Source organism: Myxine glutinosa, chromosome 2 (genome assembly GCF_964187855.1).
Source record: "Myxine glutinosa chromosome 2, kmMyxGlut1.1, whole genome shotgun sequence".
NCBI lineage: Eukaryota > Metazoa > Chordata > Myxini > Myxiniformes > Myxinidae > Myxine > Myxine glutinosa.
Genome location: NC_136262.1, coordinates 129,970,587 through 129,991,603, shown reverse-complemented (window position 1 = coordinate 129,991,603; position 21,017 = coordinate 129,970,587). Strand labels below are relative to the sequence as shown.

Genomic DNA, 21,017 nt, shown 5'->3' with positions numbered 1-21,017 from the left:
TCCATCTACATCTCGCTGTCTGATGATATGGACCAACTTCTATCTACTCATCCCAACTCTCTCTTCCTCATATGTGGTGATTTCAACTGTCATCATGCCAGTTGGCTGGGTGTGGGTACCTCTCTCACCAGCCATGGCTCCTCAGCAAAGGACTTCTGCGACTCACTGGGACTGACACAATCTGTCAATTTCCCGACTCGGATCTCAGTCAACGGAACATCTTCTCTTCTGGACTTGGTTATGACTAACTTCCCTGAAAATGTCTGCTGCTCTTCTTCTGCTCCGATCGGATCATCTGATCATGTCCTTGTTAAAGTGGACATCTCTCTGACCATCCTCAGGGAGCCTGCTCAGCGTCGACGAGTCTGGCATTTCACTCAGGCCAACTGGCACGGTCTTCAAGCAGCCATCAATCATCTGGACTGGTCTCCCATCTCTACCACCTCTGACATCAACTCATCCTGGGAATTCTTCCAAAGTAAATTGCTCTCTCTCATGCACAGATTTATCCCATCTCGTCTTCAGTTGTCATACCCTTCCTCCCGTCCATGGTACACGGAATCTTGTGGTGAGGCTGTTGCCCAGAAACAACTTGCCTTCGTCTCCTGGAAAGCAAATCCAACGGAAGGAAATCTCATTTCCTTTCACAAAGCCCGAAACAAGTGTGTGTCCACCCTCAGGAGAGCCAGGAAACAATATCTCTCCGTTCTCAAGACCGAACTCTCTTATCTGTCTCCCTCTTCCAAATCCTGGTGGCGTCTGGTCAAATCCGTTTCTGGTGTTTGTTCCCCCTCCATCCCCTCCCTTACCTCAAACGGCTACACAGCTGACTCCGCACGTGAAAAAGCTGAATGCCTCAACTCTGTGTTTGCCTCTAAATCTTGTGTCCCAAACCCATCCCTCTCTGTACCCACCATACCCAGTCATACCCTGCTGCTCCTGGACTCCGTGTCCTTTCCTCCTGACAAGGTGGAAAAGTTTCTGTCAACCCTCGACTCTGATTCTGCAACTGGACCCGACGGCATCAGCCCACGGGTCCTAAAATCCTGCTCTGCTGCTCTATCTCACCCTCTCTCTGTTCTCTTCACCCTCTCTTTTGCTCAAGGTCAACTGCCATCTGCTTGGAAATCAGCCAACATCACCGCTTTGCACAAAAAAGGTGCAAAAACAGATCCTAGCAACTACAGACCAATCAGCCTTCTCCCAATTATCAGCAAAGTCATGGAATCCATCATTGCTTCTGATATGAAATCTTTCCTCTTCTCCAATGGCTTGATCTCTGATCATCAATTTGGTTTCAGACCAGGTCACTCTACTCTGGACATGCTGCTTCTGCTGTCTCAACAATGGATGGAGGTCCTCAATGCCAAACAGGAAATTAGAGCTGTCTCCCTCGACATATCACGTGCCTTCGACACGGTCTGGCACCCCGCTCTGCTCACCAAACTCTCCTCCTTTGGTATCCATGGAAATCTCCACGCATGGCTGGCGGACTTCCTCTCTAGTCGTCGTCAACGTGTGGCCCTGAATGGGTTTCTCTCATCTCCTCTTCCTGTTCAGGCTGGAGTTCCCCAAGGCAGTGTTCTGGGCCCCGTGCTTTTTCTGGTCTTCATCAATGATCTCTCTGACTCTCTCGAAAATCCTCTCTATCTCTTTGCTGATGACTCCACTCTCTGCCGCTCCATTCCTCTTCCCTCAGATCGGCAGTCTGCTGCCTCCTCACTCTCTGAAGACCTGGACAAAATCACAGACTGGTCAAACAAGTGGAACATGTCTTTCAATCCTGACAAATCTCACACTCTTACTATGTCTCTCCGAAAAGATCGACTGGACAACCCTCCCATCTACTTTCTCAACAATCCTCTCCAAGAAGTTCTGTCGCTCAAGATTTTGGGTCTCACTATCTGCCATGATCTTTCTTGGGAAAACCACATTTCCAAGCTGGCCTCCAAAGCCAGTCGCCGACTGGGCATCCTCCGTCGTGCGAAGTCCTTCCTCGGCACACCTGAACTCCTCACCACATACAAGGCTTTCATCCGCAGCTCAATGGAATACTGTTCTCCCCTATGGGCCGGTGCTCCTGCCTCACACCTAGCTCGGCTTCACGCTGTTGAAACCAAAGCTTTCAGAATTATTGGAATCTCCCGCGATGAAGCTATCTCTGAGGGCCTTTCACTCACTCACCGCAGGCAGGTAGGTGGTCTTTCTGTCTTCTACCGACTCCTCTCCGGCCTTGCACCCCCAGCTCTCTCTGTGCTCTGTCCCCCAAATATTCCTACAGGTCGCACAAGATCTGCCAGCAACCCTCTGATGGTTAAACTGCCGAAATCTCGGCTCTCCGCTCACCTTCACTCTTTCATTCCTCTTTTCTCCCGCCTCTGGAACAAACTCCCTCACTCCCTTCAATCCCACTCCTCCCTCCAGGTCTTTAAAACAGCTGTTCACCACCATCTCTTATCTTCCCCCATCCAAAACCTTGATCTTTTCTACCCCCGCTAATTCACCCCAGATCCACCTTGTTTGAAATTCCAACTTCTTTCCTGGAAGTCCTGGCAGTGTCCATATGTTTTATACCTCTCCCACTGCCCCCTTCCCACGCCCCCCCCCCCCCAAAGCCCTCGCCCTCTCTCAGATCTCTCGATGTCTCCATGTCTCTCGGTCCCTGCTCTCAAATGTTGTGTTTGTGTCCTTCCCCCTCTCTCCCCCTCTCTCCCCATCTTGTCTACCGCTCCCTATGTTATATGTTTTATGTGTCGGTTTGTCTTTCTGTGTGTTCATGTGATTAATGTTCGCTCTTTCACGAGCCTCGATATTGTATACAAAAAAAAAAAAAAAAAAAAAAAAAAAAAAAAAAAAAAAACCCTACAATAATTACCAAGTACAATGTTTACCTTCGACTTCGTATTGAGTCGATTATAAAGGGATTTGTAAAGCAATTCAGTGGATGCTAATTACTCCAGGCAGCTGGTCAGACATGGTGTTTACCAGCTACTAGTTTTGCCATTATTTAATTTATTTACTAAGAAGACAATATCTTTTTCTCCAACTTACTTCCAACATCACATTATTTTCCAACAAAACATCCCATCTGTATTACATACTAGCAGAAGTACCCGGCATTGCCGGGCGGGGGAGGGGAGGGGAGGGAAACGGGGGGGAGGGGAGGGGAACGGGGGGGGGGGGAGGGGAGAGGAGGGGGAGGGGGAGGGGGAGGGGGAGAGGGGAGAAGAGGGGGGGAATGGGGAGGGTGAGTGATGGGAGGGGGGGAGGGGGGAGGGGAGGAGGAGGAGGGGAAGGGCTGGGAGGGGGGAAGAGAGGGGGAGGGGAGGGGAGAGGGGGGAAGAGGGGGGAGGGGGGAGGATGGAAGGGGGGAAGGGGGGGAGGATGGAAGGGGGGGAGGATGGGGAGGGTGGGGGAGGGAGGGTCGGGGGTGGGAGGGGGAGGGTAGGGGGTGGGAGGGGGAGAAGGGGGGGAGGATGGAAGGGGGGGATGGGGAGGGTGGGGGAGGGAGGGTAGGGGGTGGGAGGGGGAGGGTAGGGGGTGGGAGGGGGAGAAGGGGGGGAGGATGGAAGGGGGGGATGGGGAGGGTTGGGTAGGGGGGGGATGGGGAGGGTGGGGGAGGGTTGGGTAGGGGGTGGGAGGGGGTGGGAGGGGGGGACCCGGCAGAAGTACCCGGCATTGCTGGGTGGGGGAGGGGAGGGGAGGGGAACGGGGAGGGGGGGGAGAAGGGAGGGGAGAAGTGGAGGGGGGAGGGGAGGGGGAAAGGGAGGGGGAAAAGGGAGGGGAAGGGGGAAAATGGAGGGGGAGGGGAAGGGAAGGGGAGGGGTAGGGTGGAGGGGGAAGGGAAGGGGGGACCGAGGGGGGAGGGGGAGGGAAGGGGATGGCCAGTCAACAATGACGTTGCAGTTCTCATGGTCGGAGAGCAGCACAACAATCGGACATAGTCCTGCATATTCGCAACAGCACGAAGCGGATTTTGGAGACTCACCGATCCTGTGACGTCCTCCAGTACCGGCGTTGCCGGGCGGGGGAAGGGAGACCCGTACATTCCCAACCCGTACATTCGCCCTCTCGACTCAAGCTCACTCGGACAAAAGCCTCGCACAAATTACACCGTGAAGGCCCAATGGTCATGTCTATGCACAAATCACGGGCACACTGAATTGAAAATATATAGAACGCTCATACTCCGTGAAAAGTGAAGCCGCCGTGTCGCCATCTTGGTCAACACGACTCGACCAACTCGCTTCGCGGATCTCGTTTTGTGCGGCAAGAAACTGCTCCAATCGGTTATGGAAGGGTTGTGGAAAGATGTTTCACAGCTGTTTCAAAGACATTTAATTCATATCGCACAAAATCGATACAAAACACGATCGCATAAAAGGTGAAGTGACGTGTGACGGGATGGAACATCACGTGATCGCTCTGAGCGAATCAGTCTGGCGGTGGGAATGGAACATCACGTGATCGCTCTGAGCGAATCAGCGAGCTGCTCTGGAACCGGCTGAGATTAGCGGGTACTTCGCTGAAATGCGCTGAGGTAAATATGAATAAAAAATATGGATCGTCAAATATTTTGAGTTCGGCCATGTTCGTCCCACGCTCAATGGCCATGTCTATGTCAAATATCAAGCACGTAAGCCTCTCCGTTTAGGAGTCTATCGGTAACATTACACACACGCACACACGCACACACACTGTGTTTTATATATATAGATTCCCTTTTACTTTTTCTTGAGCAAATGATTCTGGGCAGTGTCGGAGATAACGTGCCAACTGGAGGAAATCCCAAATAGACATGGGAAGAAATAAAAAAAACACCTGCAGACTAGGAATGCAGGGTTGAGGCTCATAAAAGTTGCTTGCTTTATAAATTTACACTTCCATAATCGCTCCTCTGGTCCTGTATCCAGGACCACAACATAGAAGTGTTCAATTTAGTCATCTCAGTCACAGGTTGACCCTGTTTTGAGGAACAATCATTCAGAATTTTAACCCTGCTTTCACAAATAATTCCTGTTCCCTTTTTTCCTTTCGGTCCTCAGGTTAAATTTTCCCAAATTCACCTGAGGATCCCTGTCCAATGGTTCTCCACGGACATACCTTCTTGTATCCCGGGCAGATTTTTTTAACAGGTGAATAAAGGTCTCCAACGTAGGCCATTTGCTTAGCCCATCGTCTGGCAGTATCCCTTATTTGTGATAGCAGATCGTCCAATTGTACTTTCGGTTTCCATGTCAGGAACCATCTAAATAGTGAGGGGAAGTATGAGAGTGTAACATCAAATGGAATCAATACAGATCAATCATGCACATCTCTCGGAAATTCTCATTGCGACTTGGAGGTTTGGGAGATGTAGTTGCAAAGAATTTAGCAGTGAAGCATTTCGTAACTAGTGCCGGTATGCATTTGATAAGGCCCAATACAATCAAAATCACAAGAAGAACGGTGCAAATGAATTTCAGTATAGAAGCACCCAAGCCTCCAAAGGTACTGACTAGCCAAGATGTGATTCCCCATGTGTCTTTAAAGTAATTATGCAATTTTGCCCCCTTCGTTCTTGATTTTTTTTGTCAAATCAGTAATACGTTCAGAGTTGTCTGGAATATAGGTACAGCATTCTGAGCCAATGATGGCACAAGTTCTGCCTTTTTCAGAAAGCAGCATATCTAAAGCCATTCTATTTTGCATAACAATGGTTCTCATTGCTACCATTTCAGTATTTACTTCCATTTCAACTTCAGCAGTTTCATTGGCAAGCCGTTCTATGCTAGATGCCAATCTTATCAACTCCTGTCCTAACGTAATTGTCCCATACTGGGGAATAAGTAGCGACCCAGCCCCATCTCCTACTTAGACGGCTCTGCGTCCTCTTACATTTAACCACCCCAGAGCCTGTTTTCCCACACACTGGATCAAGCAAATCATTTAAAAAACATAGAATTAACACATTATAACTGACAATGTAATCAATATCTGGATTATGTCCAACCTTATAACAATTTACATTGGTTCACAAGTTCCCCTAGAACATTTGAAAGATTATATTTCATGTGTAACACCCGAACAAAACATATTAAATCAGGGGTGTACATGTTTCCAGCATAACCAAAGTGCATATGAATGTATTCAATAAATCTTCAAAATTATATTTCCCTTTTCCCTCACAAAAATACCCAAAATTCAATCACCCAGAAATCTCAAATATCATGTATTTCATCACATTTGCACAATCATGTGGTCCTCTCAACAGAAGGTGAGAAGGAAATCAATCTTACTGTAATTTTTAAATAATTCGTCTTCTTTCTTCAACCTTACTTTCATATTTTACTTCCAAAATGTCTCGTGTAATTCACAGGTGCTCAACCAAGCATTAGCAAAATCTTTTTGCAAATCAAATCAAAGCAAGAATCAAAAATTTACCATTTATGTGTTCTTATCATAATTATCACAGATCTCCTTCGTATCAATCTTCCAACAAAAATAAAAAATGTCTGAAACACATAATTATATGATTCACATTACTTTCAGCACATAATTCCTTGAAATCATCATTACCTCTCCTTTTTTCTTTATTTTATAACAAATAAACAAAAAATAATAATTATAAATACAATGGGCCTTAATTTCCCCATCCTTAACAATTTTCTTTCACATTATTTTCATTATCTCACATTCATTATTTTACAAATCTGTTGCCAAGATCTGTATTTTCATCCTCTCCTTTTTATTAATATCAACCATTTTCTCTCGCCATGGAATAGTCCGTTATTCATATAAATAATCATAAGAGTTCTGTAGAACATCTTAATTTTTTTTTTTTTTTTACTTAGCCAATTATTTAAACGACATGTTTTCCCAAAAATAACAAGTCACATTCTTTGTATATTGTCAACATTGTTCATCGTTTTAGTATCATCCAGAATTAAAAATATTTTTTATAAACCATCACCTTGTAGATGCATTTATTTATATCCCATTAACCCAAGAACTCTCAATTGCTTGGTTTCTTTTAGTAATGCCATAGATCCATATTTCTTTTCAAAATGTTCTTAACATACACATTAATCCCATTAAACCTCAAATAACCTACAATCTGAAAAATAAATTTGTGACATTTCAGCAATGATTACAATATCATTGTACTTCTCATCCGTAACAGTTCATTCAAAGGACAGATAGTAGCTATGGAACAGGTGCATGTATATGTAACAGGTGCATGCCCCCAGTGCACCGTTTCCTTCCCTTTTCATCCACCTTATAAAACATCAACACCATTCATTAAAAATAATATAAATATCACATAATTCCACTCTTCCTTCAGTCAGGCCAGTTTTCCATCTGGTTCAAGATTTACATTTCATTCCAATAATTTGGAGCATTAATTCCATTAATTTATCATGGCTTGTGATAAACATTGATCATTTGAACACAAATTGAACAAATTTAATCAAACAAAACACTTCCATTAACTTGACATTCACTAAATAAAATGAATTTTATGACTTTTCTCATTATTCAAAAAGTTTACAAAATGTCCCAAATCTGTATATTATTTTATACTGTGGTTACATTGAACCATATATATGTTCATATCTTAATCCAATCAGAAAATTGTCAATTTACCCCTAATATATGTCTGTACCCGCATATGTCTGTATATATTTTTTACACAATCCAACTACCATTAAACTGAAAAATTGTTTTGCTGGACTCATGCAAGATCCCTTACAAATTTTGAAAATTTTCCAAAGATATAACTTCCATTTCCTTTGACAAATCCTAATAATTTTACCCCAAGATTAATAGCAGATATTTTCACATGCCAGATAACAACAACAACAACAACATGTATTTTAAGGCCATTTTCCCTGCTAGCGCGGGGGTTAGCCTTGCAGTCCCCATGACAATCTTCTCCATTTTGCCCTATTTTCTGCATCTCTCCTTGTTAACCCCCTTTGCCCGCATTTCTTCTTCCACCATCTTTAGTGAAGTCTTTCTTGGTCTTCCTCATCCATCCTTTACTTCAATCTACATTCATTTCCATCACTCTTCTCAACCAGTCACTTTTATCCTTCCTAAATGCATGATCAAACCATCTCAACCTGTTCCTCTTCACAGCATCAACCACAGGCGCTATTCCCATCATCTTTCGCAATTCATCATTTGTCTTTCTCTCTTTCAACGATACTCCGCACATCCACCAAATCATTCGCATTTCCACCCTTTCCAGCCTTCTTTGCACACCCACACACACCCTCACACATGCAGCATACACCTTTCCCTTCAGCTTCATCCTATGACTTCCATGTGAGAGTCAAGTTATCATTAAATTTCATGCGACTTTCATAGCGTTCCCATTAATTGGTAAATCAATTGTTCCGAAAATTGTCTTTCAGTTCTATTCCCCATGATGCCCCCCCTAAACACACGTGTTAGTCCAATACAGGGTCTTTTAATTTTAATTTTCCACAATTTCCAATTCAAATTTATTCTCTTCCTTCCTATGAAATCTTTTGTGAGAATTTTATGGAAAGTCACTTCTTTTTCCCAAATTTACTGTAAGTTCTCCAACGATCATGTCTGACCTTGAACATTCCACGAATCCTGCAACAAATTTTCTCATACACACTCACATTAGATCCATTTCACATATCTGTTCATGAAATTTCATAAATGATCACACAAGTAATGATCACATTGTAATGACCTCTAAACATTCCTAAACCAATAAGCTAGCCTGGCGATGCCAAATACCCCACACCCCTGTCATCCCAGAAGTCACTGCTTTAGACAAGTATTCACCAAAGCCTTCAGACAAATTATTAGCAATATTATTCCAAGGATTAAAATTATTAGGATTATTATCAAATATTTATCAAATATTAGGATTATCATCAAAACAATGTATGACTCGATTTTTAATGATTGCACATCCAAACCTAGATATTTTGAGTTCTGTAACTTTAATACCTCAAATTTTCCATTTCTTCATCGGTTTTAGAACAAAACGACATGTGAAAAAACATGGAGATTTCATCAGTACTATATTTCTTTAAAAAACAATTTTTGTTTATGTTCTGTGCCTTATTAGTGACACAGAAAGATTAATATTATAAAGTCCCATTGGATACGAGTGAAATCATGTGATTCCCATTTCTTATTTCTTTCAACTTCCATTTGTCCAAGATTCCTATATGACTCTCCGAAAGTAAGTGTAGCCATGAAGTCTTGGAGGCGTAAAAACCCGACTTTGAAACCCTAAATCAACAAGCACCCAACAACCACTCCGCCATATTTTGCCTCATTATGTCCGTAAGTCTTCAGATATATTTCCCCTAGGTAACCACTGTCACACCAATACCGAAAATATAATTTCATCTCATAGCGATTTTATATTAAAATAAATAGTATGTCATTTCTCTTGAAGCAATCCAGCCACAAACATTATTTGGAAGTCTTTTGCTGTCAGAACACAATTTCTCTGCTGTCAAAGGCCAAAGCCCGGCCTCGGTGACTTCTCAGCCAATTGTCACTTCCTCTTGACAAAAACAAACATCTTCTATATTTATCCCATTAAAATCCCATTACAATCCCATATCTTGTCACCCTTTGCATTGTTGAAAGCAATCAATTCCATAACTCAATCTCACCTCACATCCTTGCATCCCGTCACAACTCCAACTCATTCTTCAAGTCACAACCCAGAGTGATTTGAGAACTACACCCAGAGTTCCATACTATACCCAATTTCAGAGAGTAAACAATTATATACTTTTTCATTATTTTACCATTTAACTTGTTCAAAGAACGTTCATTTCGCAAAATCGAACCAACCACAACCCTCGCCATTAATATCTATTATAAGCGTGCCGAATCAATAAGTATCAATTTTTCTATGAGCCTCGACCAAAGGGTTGTTGCCACTCACAAACACTCACCGCCAGCTGTTCCATTGTCTGTTGATTCTCACTCTGCTGCCGATTTAAATTGAGCCAGCAGAGTGGAATTTGGAATTTTTTATTTCTCTGAGCTCATGAAAGTGGTGACATTGGGTGGTTTGCCATTGCCTTTCCACAAAAGCACTTAATTATTGTCTTTCATTAAGCGTGAAGCATGTCACAAAGCTTAGTGATGGGCATAGGCAAAATTTGGAAGACAGATTTTGTTGCTCAACAAAGATAATCGGAACATGGGTTTAGCCCATCATTTTGACAGCATTCCAATTCATTATATATACTTTCACCTTTCAATAAAAAATATATGTACCAACCAAATCTGTTTTCCTGAGCCTGGACCTGCATATGTACCAAATATATATATATATACCAACCAAATCTGTTTTCTTGAGCCTGGACCTGCATACAAGCCACCTGTTCCTTCAAGGCACATAAAACATGCAGGAATTTACACGAACAACATCGTATCTCTCCCATTTCAAAAATTATGTACGCAATTTTGCCTGTTCGTTAAATTCCCATCATTTGTCGTGCAATAATCCTAGATATTTGATTTTGAACAAAAGGTCCCCATGCAAATCACACAGAAAAGCTGGCATCTTTAACATTGATCATGAATTGGGACATTTGAGTCGTCACTCAGAATATCTGCCAGATCAAAAATACTCGGCCATTTCTGTTAGTGATGTCACCTTTTTGCATCCTTTTGTCATAAATAAATTCATTCATATGAAGGTCAACTTCAACCCCCATCCGAGTGAATGTTAGTTGTCAGCCTGTCTGTAAAACAACAAAAGCATTTTACATTCACACCTAAGGTACACGCAGCCTAATTTTAACAGGTGCACCTGTCTACCTGAGCAAATGTCACGCACACCTGCAAACACTATTTTCACCCATATCTCTGACACACCATACCATTTCAAAGCACACTCTGCCACACACCAAAACTCACTCTTGATACTTCAAGACATGCACACAATCGTTTGAGCTCATGACAAATACAGGGCACTCTTGATACTTCAAGACATGCACATAACAACGAACAAGTGGGAATCCATGGAAATCTCCATGCATGGCTTGCGGACTTCCTCTCTGGTCGTAGTCAACGTGTGGCCCTGAATGGATTTCTCTCATCTCCCCTTCCTGTTCAGGTTGGAGTTCCCCAAGGCAGTGTGCTGGGCCCTGTGCTTTTTCTGGTCTTTATCAATGATCTCTCTGACTCTCTGGAAAATCCTCTCTATCTCTTTGCTGATGACTCCACTCTCTGCCGCTCCATTCCTCTTCCCTCAGATCGGCAGTCTGCAGCCTCCTCACTCTCTGAAGACCTGGACAAAATCACAGACTGGTCAAACAAGTGGAACATGTCTTTCAATCCTGACAAAGCTCACACTCTTACTATGTCTCTCCGAAAAGATCGACTGGACAACCCTCCCATCTACTGTCTCAACAATCCTCTCCAAGAAGTTCTGTCGCTCAAGCTTTTGGGTCTCACTATCTGCCATGATCTTTCTTGGGAAAACCACATTTCCAAGCTGGCCTGCAAAGCCAGTCGCCGACTGGGCATCCTCCGTCGTGCGAAGTCCTTCCAAGGCACACCTGAGCTCCTCACCACATACAAGGCTTTCATCCGCAGCTCAATGGAATACTGTTCTCCCCTATGGGCTGGTGCTCCTGCCTCACACCTAGCTCGGCTTCACGCTGTTGAAACCAAAGCTTTCAGAATCATTGGAATCTCCCGCGATGAAGCTATCTCTGAGGGCCTTTCACTCACTCACCGCAGGCAGGTAGGTGGTCTTTCTGTCTTCTACCGACTCCTCTCCGGCCTTGCTCCCCCAGCTCTCTCTGTGCTCTGTCCCCCAAATATTCCTACAGGTCGCACAAGATCTGCCAGCAAGCCTCTGATGGTTAAACTGCCGAAATCTCGGCGCTCTGCTCACCTTCACTCCTTCATTCCTCTTTTCTCCCGCCTCTGGAACAAACTCCCACACTCCCTTCAATCCCACTCCTCCCTTCAGGTCTTTAAAACAGCTGTTCACCACCATCTCTTATCTTCCCCCATCCAAAACCTTGATCTTTTCTACCCCCACTAATTCACCCCAGATCCACCTTGTTTGTAATTCCAACTTCTTTCCTGGTAGTCCTGGCAGTGTCCATATGTTTTATGCCTCTCCCACCCCCTTACCCATGCCTCCCCCCCAAAGCCCTCTCCCTCCCACAGATCTCTCGATGTCTCCATGTCTCTCGGTTCCTGCTCTCAAATGTTTTTTGTGTCCTACCCCCTCTCTCCCCATCTTGTCTACCGCTCCCGATGTTATTTGTTTTATGTGTCGGTTATGTGTCGGTTTGTCGGTTTGTTTTTCTGTGTGATAAATGTTCGCTCTTTCACGAGCCTCGATCTTGTATACAAAAAAAAAGAAAAAAAAAGTGTTCACCACCGCTTAAGTGAGTGAAGACAGTTGGAACCACCGCTTACAAAATGCGGACACCCGTGCAACATCACCACTTTCTGCAGAAGAGTGCGTGACTGTTCAGAACCTCCGCTACAAAATGCGGACATCCGTGTTTTATCTAGTCAAATCTAGTGGCCAAACCCACATTGACAAAAACACTCCTGGGGTATTTCATGCGATCAACCGTCTGGTATACCCACGAACCATATAACCAACCAAATAACCAATTAAACTAAACCAACCAACAACCAATTAAACAACACACCACACTGCAAATTTATGCAAGAACAGACAGACAGATGAGGCAAATAGTTAACACAATACACCACCCTATGACCATAATACCATAATACTCGGGAATCAAATCTGTAATCAGTTCGTTAAAATGCGTTACCCAGCGACAAGGGGAAGCGGAGAGTACAGCTTTGTGCTCAAGTCTTTATTGCCCCAGGTCGTCCTAGATTAGCAAGAGGTCACAGTCGCTATCTTGTCGGGGATATTTTCCCTACAGTACTATGTAATATATGAACCAAGAAATTCAATGTCCATCAACTTATCAGAAGAAAGTCACAAATTTAATTCCCGAGGAGGACAACACTTTCTGTCTTTAAAAATACACAGCAAGAAAACAATTACCCTTACTAAACCAAGAAGAGCAAGATACAATTCACAAAAACACACAAGGAAGATTTACAACAAATCGTGGATCAAAGTCCAGAGTGAAAATCCTGGTACAGTAGGGATGCGCAAAGAAATATCATACCAAACACCAACATGCACAGTATACAGTAACATACAGAATCAACCAGAATCATAAGGATACAGTAGCATGCATAGAATACAGTTAACATACAGTATGAACATACAGAATCATAAGGATACAGTAACATGCATAGAATACAGTTAACATACAGTATGAACATACAGAATCATAAGGATACAGTAACATGCATAGAATACAGTTAACAGACAGTATGAACATACAGAATCATAAGTACAGCAAACCAACATCCTCCAGACCCAGTGCTAATCCTGGTTATCTGGTCATTCGTTCTGATTTTTAAACCATTTCAGGGGGGAGGAGTGAAGAGAGGGGCGGAGAGCAATAGGATTGGTTGGGCAAAGCTTGGGTGGGAGGGAGTAGGTGTCGAGGATGAGGTTGCCTCCTACTGATAGTAGGTTTGCATCCCAAATTCTTTCTGCTTTCCCATTGTCTCCTGCAAAACACCTGGAGCCCTGTCTCTAATCCCTTCAAAAAAACACCTGAAGGTCATTCTCAGTGAAATGGATATGTCTTTTACTCATTTTAAAGGATCACTTACTTTATTTCAAAGCACATTTTAAAACAATATTAGCCTTAGTCACAACCAAATAATTACAGCGCCTCCATTATTAAACTATACCAAATGATTTACCATTCTGTGGGTTTATCTGTAATTCATTCATTGTTCGATGCAAGGGTGAGTATACAATGTTGCAAATTAACACACTAGTAACATGAGTTTTAATAAGTCATGTTTAAGACTTGTAATTAAATAAGAAAAGTCCTTATTTAATAAATAGGTATTTACTTCACAATTTGCCGCACTAAAACCCATCTAAAAACTCAGAAGTTCAATTTGTTGCAGATGGTTCGTTCTTGGATTTTCCTGAGAACGCTGGCAATTAAAGAAAAGGCGTCCGCTGACTCTGTTTCTACAATGATCAGCGGAGGGAGGATTATTTCAGCGCAGAGGGGATTATTTTCCTCCATTGTTTCAACTCTACAATAATTACCAAGTACAATGTTTACCTTCGACTTCGTATTGAGTCGATTATAAAGGGATTTGTAAAGCAATTCAGTGGATGCTAATTACTCCAGGCAGCTGGTCAGACATGGTGTTTATCAGCTACTAGTTTTGCCATTATCTAATTTATTTACTAAGAAGACAATATCTTTTTCTCCAACTTACTTCCAACATCACATTATTTTCCATCAAAACATCCCATCTGTATTACATATTCCCTTTTACTTTTTCTTGAGCAAATGATTCTGGGCAGTGTCGGAGATAACGTGCCAACTGGAGGAAATCCCAAATAGACATGGGAAGAAATAAAAAAAACACCTGCAGACTAGGAATGCAGGGTTGAGGCTCATAAAAGTTGCTTGCTTTATAAATTTACACTTCCACATGCCTCACAAAATGATTGTCAGAAAATGTCTGCTTTCAAACTTCCATTCCGTTTTTTTTTTTTTTTTTTTTTTTGTGAAAGATTTTGTGTGAATTCTTGTTGTTTTTTTAAAATTCTGAGTGCATTGAGGGCTGTTAAAGCGACCCATTGCCAATGTTCTGCTTTACAACATCACCATACCTGTTATTATCATCAACAATTTCAGCAGAATTACACTTATTAACTCAGGTGTGCACATTAGTGTTTTATTTATAGTGAACCGCCAAAATAGTGATGGTGTTTTCTTACAAAATCGATGATGTGAAAGAGGTAGCGCAACATTCCACATAATTGACGTGAGCACAAAGGTCGAGAGGTCGAGTTTGCCTGTGGAATCAATTTCCACATTCTATTCAATCGGATTCTTCCATCAGGGTTTTCAAGACAGCTGTTCACCACAATCTCAGATGATCCCCCATCCAAAACCATGATCTTTTCCACCCCCGTTAATCCCTCTCCCCCACCGACCTCCTTCCAAATTTCGAGTTTTTCTTTCCCGAGTGTTTGCTTCTCTTTCCATCTTGTCCACCCCATGCATCCTTCCCGAACCCTCACCTTCCTTATCAGTCCAAGACTCCCTCTATTATATCCTTCAACCATGCTGTTGGTGCTTCCTCTTCTTTCTATTGTTCTGTTTATTCTGTTGCGTCCACATCTGTTCAGTGTTCTAGCTCTTCCATGAGCCTTGACTTTGCATACAAAAAACACCAAAAACCAGCAAGCATTGTTGGAGTCATGCTGCCCATGCTGGGCTTCATTGCTGCCACCAAAACCTAATCGAATCTGCAGGACCAACCCCTGAAAGAAAGGACTAGTTGTAACATCGGATGGTATCCACAGTAACTCTCGCTCTCCCCCTCTTATCACTCGCTCCCTTTATTATATGTTCTATGTGTTAGTTCTTATATGAGCCTCCAATTAGTATACAAAAAAGAAGCCACTGACACCCAAAGGGACTTCAACTTGAGCCGGGCATAGCATTCTACACAGTTTGCTTACTGTAGTCGTTGCTAAAGGGACCGCTCTGGAGATCAAACTACACATCAGGAGGTACGGACATTGCTGCATAGTCTACTATGATGAACCTGAACATACAAAGCCCGTAATTGGGTTTCCTTCTCCATTTAATGTCATTGTTTATTGAATAGTTGCTTTACAAATGGCAGGTGAGATGAGACGTCCCCGATACACCTGTGTTTCAGCTGTAGTGTTCACCTCACATATAGTCTCATTATTTTCCGAATACAATCCTTTCCATTTATATCCTGTTATTGTTTTATCAAAACCTTGAGAGACTCTTGCTGTCAGCTTGTTGGTGATTTTTTTTTTTTTTTTTTTTTTTTACTCAAAATACTACATGAATGTAATATAACTTTGGTTATGTCCAGGATACCTGCTCAAGAGGAGTTGCAAGTCGGTCGTAACCTGTCGGCACGTGCTGGGGATCAGAATGGCAATCAGGTAGGTGTGGCAGGGTCACCATGTGTGCTCCATCTGATAATTGTATCATTAATAAGTGAGGAGGAAATATTTCTTCATTAGCAAATTGGTGACATTCTCAAATTTTATATTGTTACGGATCTCAACGTCGGCCTTTTCCCCTTACCAAGGGGGGTTGATCCCCTTGTCTGTCACTGACTGACGTGAGTCCTCGAAGTTACAACGTCCCTCCCGGACCGACGGTAGGTAGGGTTTGTTAGGCCTAGGGGTTCGCTACTTACCTAATTACTACCACCAGCCGGGAACGAGGGAATAACTTCTGCTCGAACCACGGTTTTAGATGGACTAGTTGCCGAGCGGTTTTAGCAACCCGAAGTTCGGGCCATTAACAATTACTCACCCGATTATGAGCGTTGGCCAAAATCGTGCCACAGGTGTTCAATCAGGTGAAAGACAAAGACGATCGGGCGAGAATGAAGAAGCCAAAGGTAGGAAAGAACAGATATTTATTAACTACTATAGAAAAACCAATCAAAGAAGAAGAAAACGAAAGTAATGTACAGTGAAGATAGAAGACACAGTGCAATTCTTAAAACAAGCTTATTTAAACCCCAGGGACAAGACAAACTCACGTACACGAATGGGGAATTGAAGGTAGGATTGGCTGGAGGGAGAAGAAGGGTCCGTGCAGGATGGCAGGCTGGAGGTGAGCGGCCGCCGACTCCCCCGCACTCTGGTTCATGCACAGGTTTGCTCGCAGCAGCGCGTCAGGACTTCTCGCGGCTGGTTGAAGCGGGGCTGGTTGAAGCAGCGCCTCTCTCAGGCCTCGTACGTCCTCCGAAGCTCTCGTGACCTGCGCAACACTCACAGCACTCGGAGAACTTGTTCACGCGCCTCCCACCACAGAACTCTCTTTGGTCCAGCGCACCTCCCTCAAAAACTCTCTGTAGGGGCTTCTTGCAATGGGTTATATATGGCCACACCTTGGAACCTTCGCGAACCTACTCGATGTTTCTCACCATGCCCTCTCAAGCCACACTCACTGAGCCTTGGTTGGTCGGCAAGGGCTGGCTGATTCCACCTTTGATGGCGAGGTGCGGGCCACGCCCGTAATGTAGCTCCTCCCCCTTTCTTCTCCGAGATGACCGTGTTCAATGGAGGCGTATGCTGCTGGCAATGTAGGCGAATGCTGCTGGCAATGAAGTTTTGGGGCAATTGAAAAGGGGATCTATCTTATTTGATTTGGTGCAACTTAAGATCGACAGTGGGAACATGGCCTTATATTGGAACACATAATAATGAAATAACTATTGAGGGATCCTATGATTTGCTATGTGGTGCGGTGGACTAACTAGGGGACGACCCTTGACCTTTACACAAATGGAGGTATTTACAAAGAATTATTACATTATTTACAGAGGGTGATATTTACAACCAATTATTACCAAAGTGCAGGATTTCCCAAATCCGCAACACGGCACCCTCATCCCTCCAGGGACGTCCCGGCCCGAAAACCTTTAACATAATGTGGCACGCAGGTCTGGTAACCCTCTACTATTAACCTGACCCTGAGTGCGACAGTTTTTAAAACACAAATAAATATGTCCCCCTATTACATTGCACCCTACTAACAGATTCACACCCACAATTAACCGAATTGCGGAATTAATTTTCAAACTAAACATTTACGGTGGGGAGCATTATTTACACGTGACATTATTTTGACTATTTACAAAACTGCAACCCAGGACCTGTCATTTTTCCTTTCGGAAACAAAAAGGGAGAATCCTGTGGGAGGGAGGATAGAGCATTAGAGCATGCACTGCATCGATACACCAGCACCAATAAACACCAAAGCACCAACATGCACAGTCACGCACCATCCAGTGCTCCATTGCACAATAACAAAAAACACACTGATGATCTTGTTCTTGTTCTGCCGGGCCGTCGTTCTTGATGTTGTCCCTTCCAGATGTTGACTTTCTTGCTCTTGTGGCTTGCCGCCTATTTGCAGTAATAAAGAAAAGGCACACAATGCGTCCAATTTTTATTTATGGCCCACAGGGGCCAACTATGGGTGGTCCACCTGTAGGGCAAAAGGGGCCACCTGACCGTGGTCCGCATGGTGGTGCATGGCCGCAAAACGTGAGGTCCATAAAGTGGTGCATCGATGCAGGCAGCTGGCAGCGGGAATTCTGGCACACAAATGCGGGCTCCCGCACGCTCTCCCTCAGTGCCCAGAGAGCACGGCCCATGGGTGGGGAAGGAAGACAAAGCTGCAGCGTCAGCGAGGGGTAAGGTCACAAGGGTACACATCCATCAAGGTAATGCAGAGCGAGGTGCGCACGAAGAGCGAGCGGAGAAAGCTCGTTCCTAACGTATGCCCCCCCCCCCCCCCCGTCACCTACTCTACCCTTGCCCTTACCCCATATTTACAAAATCTACACATTTACCAATTTGTCTCTATCGTCACGTCTTCCCCATAGCTCCCCTAATACCAAATTCGTCACAATCCCTCAAACCAACCAAATTTGCCATCATACAATTCATCATCAATCCTCATAAGGAGGGAGAGATGGAACAACCAGCACAATGTCTCACCCACGTCATGATGCGTCTCACATTTCCAAAACATTTGCACAAAAACAACAAAACAGCCATGGCATGGTGGGGAGTTCTGTCACCTCAGGTGAGTGGGTATAGATGGTGCGAGGAGATTCTTAATCCTAACTACTTCCTAAATGACATTAACACACTTTACACTACCCGGGGTCTTTCCCTGCAAAACCATTGGCCATCTTACTCTATGCGGTTCTAAAAACCAAACTCCCATTGACCATCGGTGGCACTCACCAATTTGGGGTCTCACTCCCCCGATTCAACTCCCTGTGCCTTCGCACAATTTCTGGGCTGAGTCGTGTGGCTCCCCTAACAGGTCTACCTACGTGTGCGCCTCCGCCACTGAAGTTGCCACCCGAGCTTACCTGCTCCTCACTAACCTATCTAACTGGGGAAGGCCCTCCCTGGCACTAACCCCCTCGGTGCCCTCTCTGGCACTGGGCTACCCGGGTCCGTCCTCCGGATCCTCGGGCCCCATCCACAACAACTCTAACTGGCTCCCAGAGCCTACCTGCGGCCTCACCTGGCCGACGGACTAACAGTGGCGGAGCGCTCAACCAACCATACCTCTAACAGGCCACACACCCAGCCATTTCCACGTCACTAATGCACCCATCCAAACACCATTCTTCCACATGCACCACGGATGCCAATATCCAACCACAATTTACCTATACCCTCTACCTAACTCTTAAACTACCCTCCCCGGGTATTCGTGATGGGGGGGCCATCTTCCCCATCCACTCCCTTCGCACCAACCACTCCACTCCACGTTTTCCACCATACTCACTCCACACCATCCATTCCATACTCCATGTATCCCAGACCATTTATTCCCCACAACCATTCTCACCTGGATTTGCACACCTGTGCCTACACACCTGGTGCTTCCTGCACCCTCCTTCCTCCCAGGCTTCTTCATTCACTCAATACAATGCACAATCACAATCATTCACTCATACACTGCTCCATACACTTTCACGCTCAATACAACCCACAATCGCCTCACACTTTTCACCATACACTGCTCCATACACTTCCAATTCCCCAAACCATGGCCTCAGGCACCCAAATTCTCCCATGCTCATACACCCATCTTTCCTGAGCATTGCCCCTCAATTCCTCATTTGCTCAACATGCTCACCCGCAAAAACAACTTCCATACCAATTCCTCATTCAATAAACCACAAACACACTGCATCATCTGATCTAACTACTCCCTTCTGAAACTCGCGCTTCCCAGTCGCCCCTTATACTATTGCACTCCCTCGTCATTATAATCTACTAATCTGCTCCGTCCCCTACTACAGGTATCATGTCGCTACTTAACCCTACAGTTACCTATGGTCATTTCTCTAGATCCCTAATCCATTATCCAAACCCTCCCTCGGCGAGCTTACACTGCCAAAACCCCATAACTAGTGCTCATGTGCCCGGGTGATGGGAGGGATGGTGGATTTACCATCCTTGCACATCGGGCATCTCCGACGATTAATTTTTCCAACAAATCCCAATTCTGCCCATCAAATTTGCCAATCATCTGCCAATCATTTTTACCCATCCAATTCACTATCTCCAATTTCGGATCCAAAACACTATCATCATCACAGTCCGCTATATCTGAGCCTCTCGGTACGTCATGACATTCTCAAAGCTCGGCTTCGCCAAGCCGAGCAATGAATGCAGGTGGTCTGTCTACCTCGGTTGGGTCCGTCCGGCACTCGGTTCAGGGAAGGAGGTTTACTCGGGCCGAGATTCCAAGGTCCACCTCGGCGCGGAACCTTTCGGTCTCCCGCTCGATGGCCCAATCTCACCCGGCCGGAACGCCGCAACCACAAGGGGTCGCCGTCCCGACCCTTCCTACCTGCCCTCGAACCGGGCCGCCCGCTCCGCTTAGCGGAGCACGGACGCGACCGTGCAGGGCGAGGTCCGGCCCGGATCGTGTGCGGCGCTCCGAACAGGAGCCACGTTGCACCGATCCCCGCCGGTTCTCGCAGCCAACAAAGCGCACCGCGCACCGAGTGCTCGCGTCGGCTATCCGTCGCCCTAAACGCTGCCCCGGTCCACGTCGATGCTTCACTTGCATGCTCACACGCATACGCGACCCCTTTCACACTCACCAAGCCCGGCGTCTCCATACACTTCGTTATTGTACCTTCTCCTACACACCACCCAGGTACACTCATTCCGCTCAGACTTCGTTACACACCTGACCACCGCACATCTTGGCACACACTCGTCGTTTGCACACTTCAACAACACACCTCCTCGCGCCCACTCCTCGGTCACATCCTCTGTGATAACCATGGGTGTGTACTCTTCTGCACACCCAATC

General features: G+C 44.8%; 2 protein-coding genes across 4 annotated transcripts in view; one reads left to right on the top strand and one right to left on the bottom strand.

Annotated features, from left to right (window-relative positions):
* The window catches only part of LOC137421260 (GMP reductase 1-like), a 905,715-nt gene that overhangs the window by 173,366 nt on the left and 711,332 nt on the right, over positions 1 to 21,017 (bottom strand). The gene's annotated exons all lie outside the window — the stretch shown is intronic.
* The window catches only part of MIMS2 (mitochondrial inner membrane scaffold 2), a 102,391-nt gene that overhangs the window by 67,872 nt on the left and 13,502 nt on the right, over positions 1 to 21,017 (top strand). Inside the window, exon 2 of one of the 2 annotated variants that reach the window (XM_078771660.1) lies at positions 16,012 to 16,088. In XM_078771660.1, coding sequence (XP_078627786.1) covers positions 16,012 to 16,088 — 77 coding nt within the window. The remainder of the gene's footprint in view (positions 1 to 16,011; positions 16,089 to 21,017) is intronic. The other variant, XM_068107139.2, reaches the window with a different exon arrangement.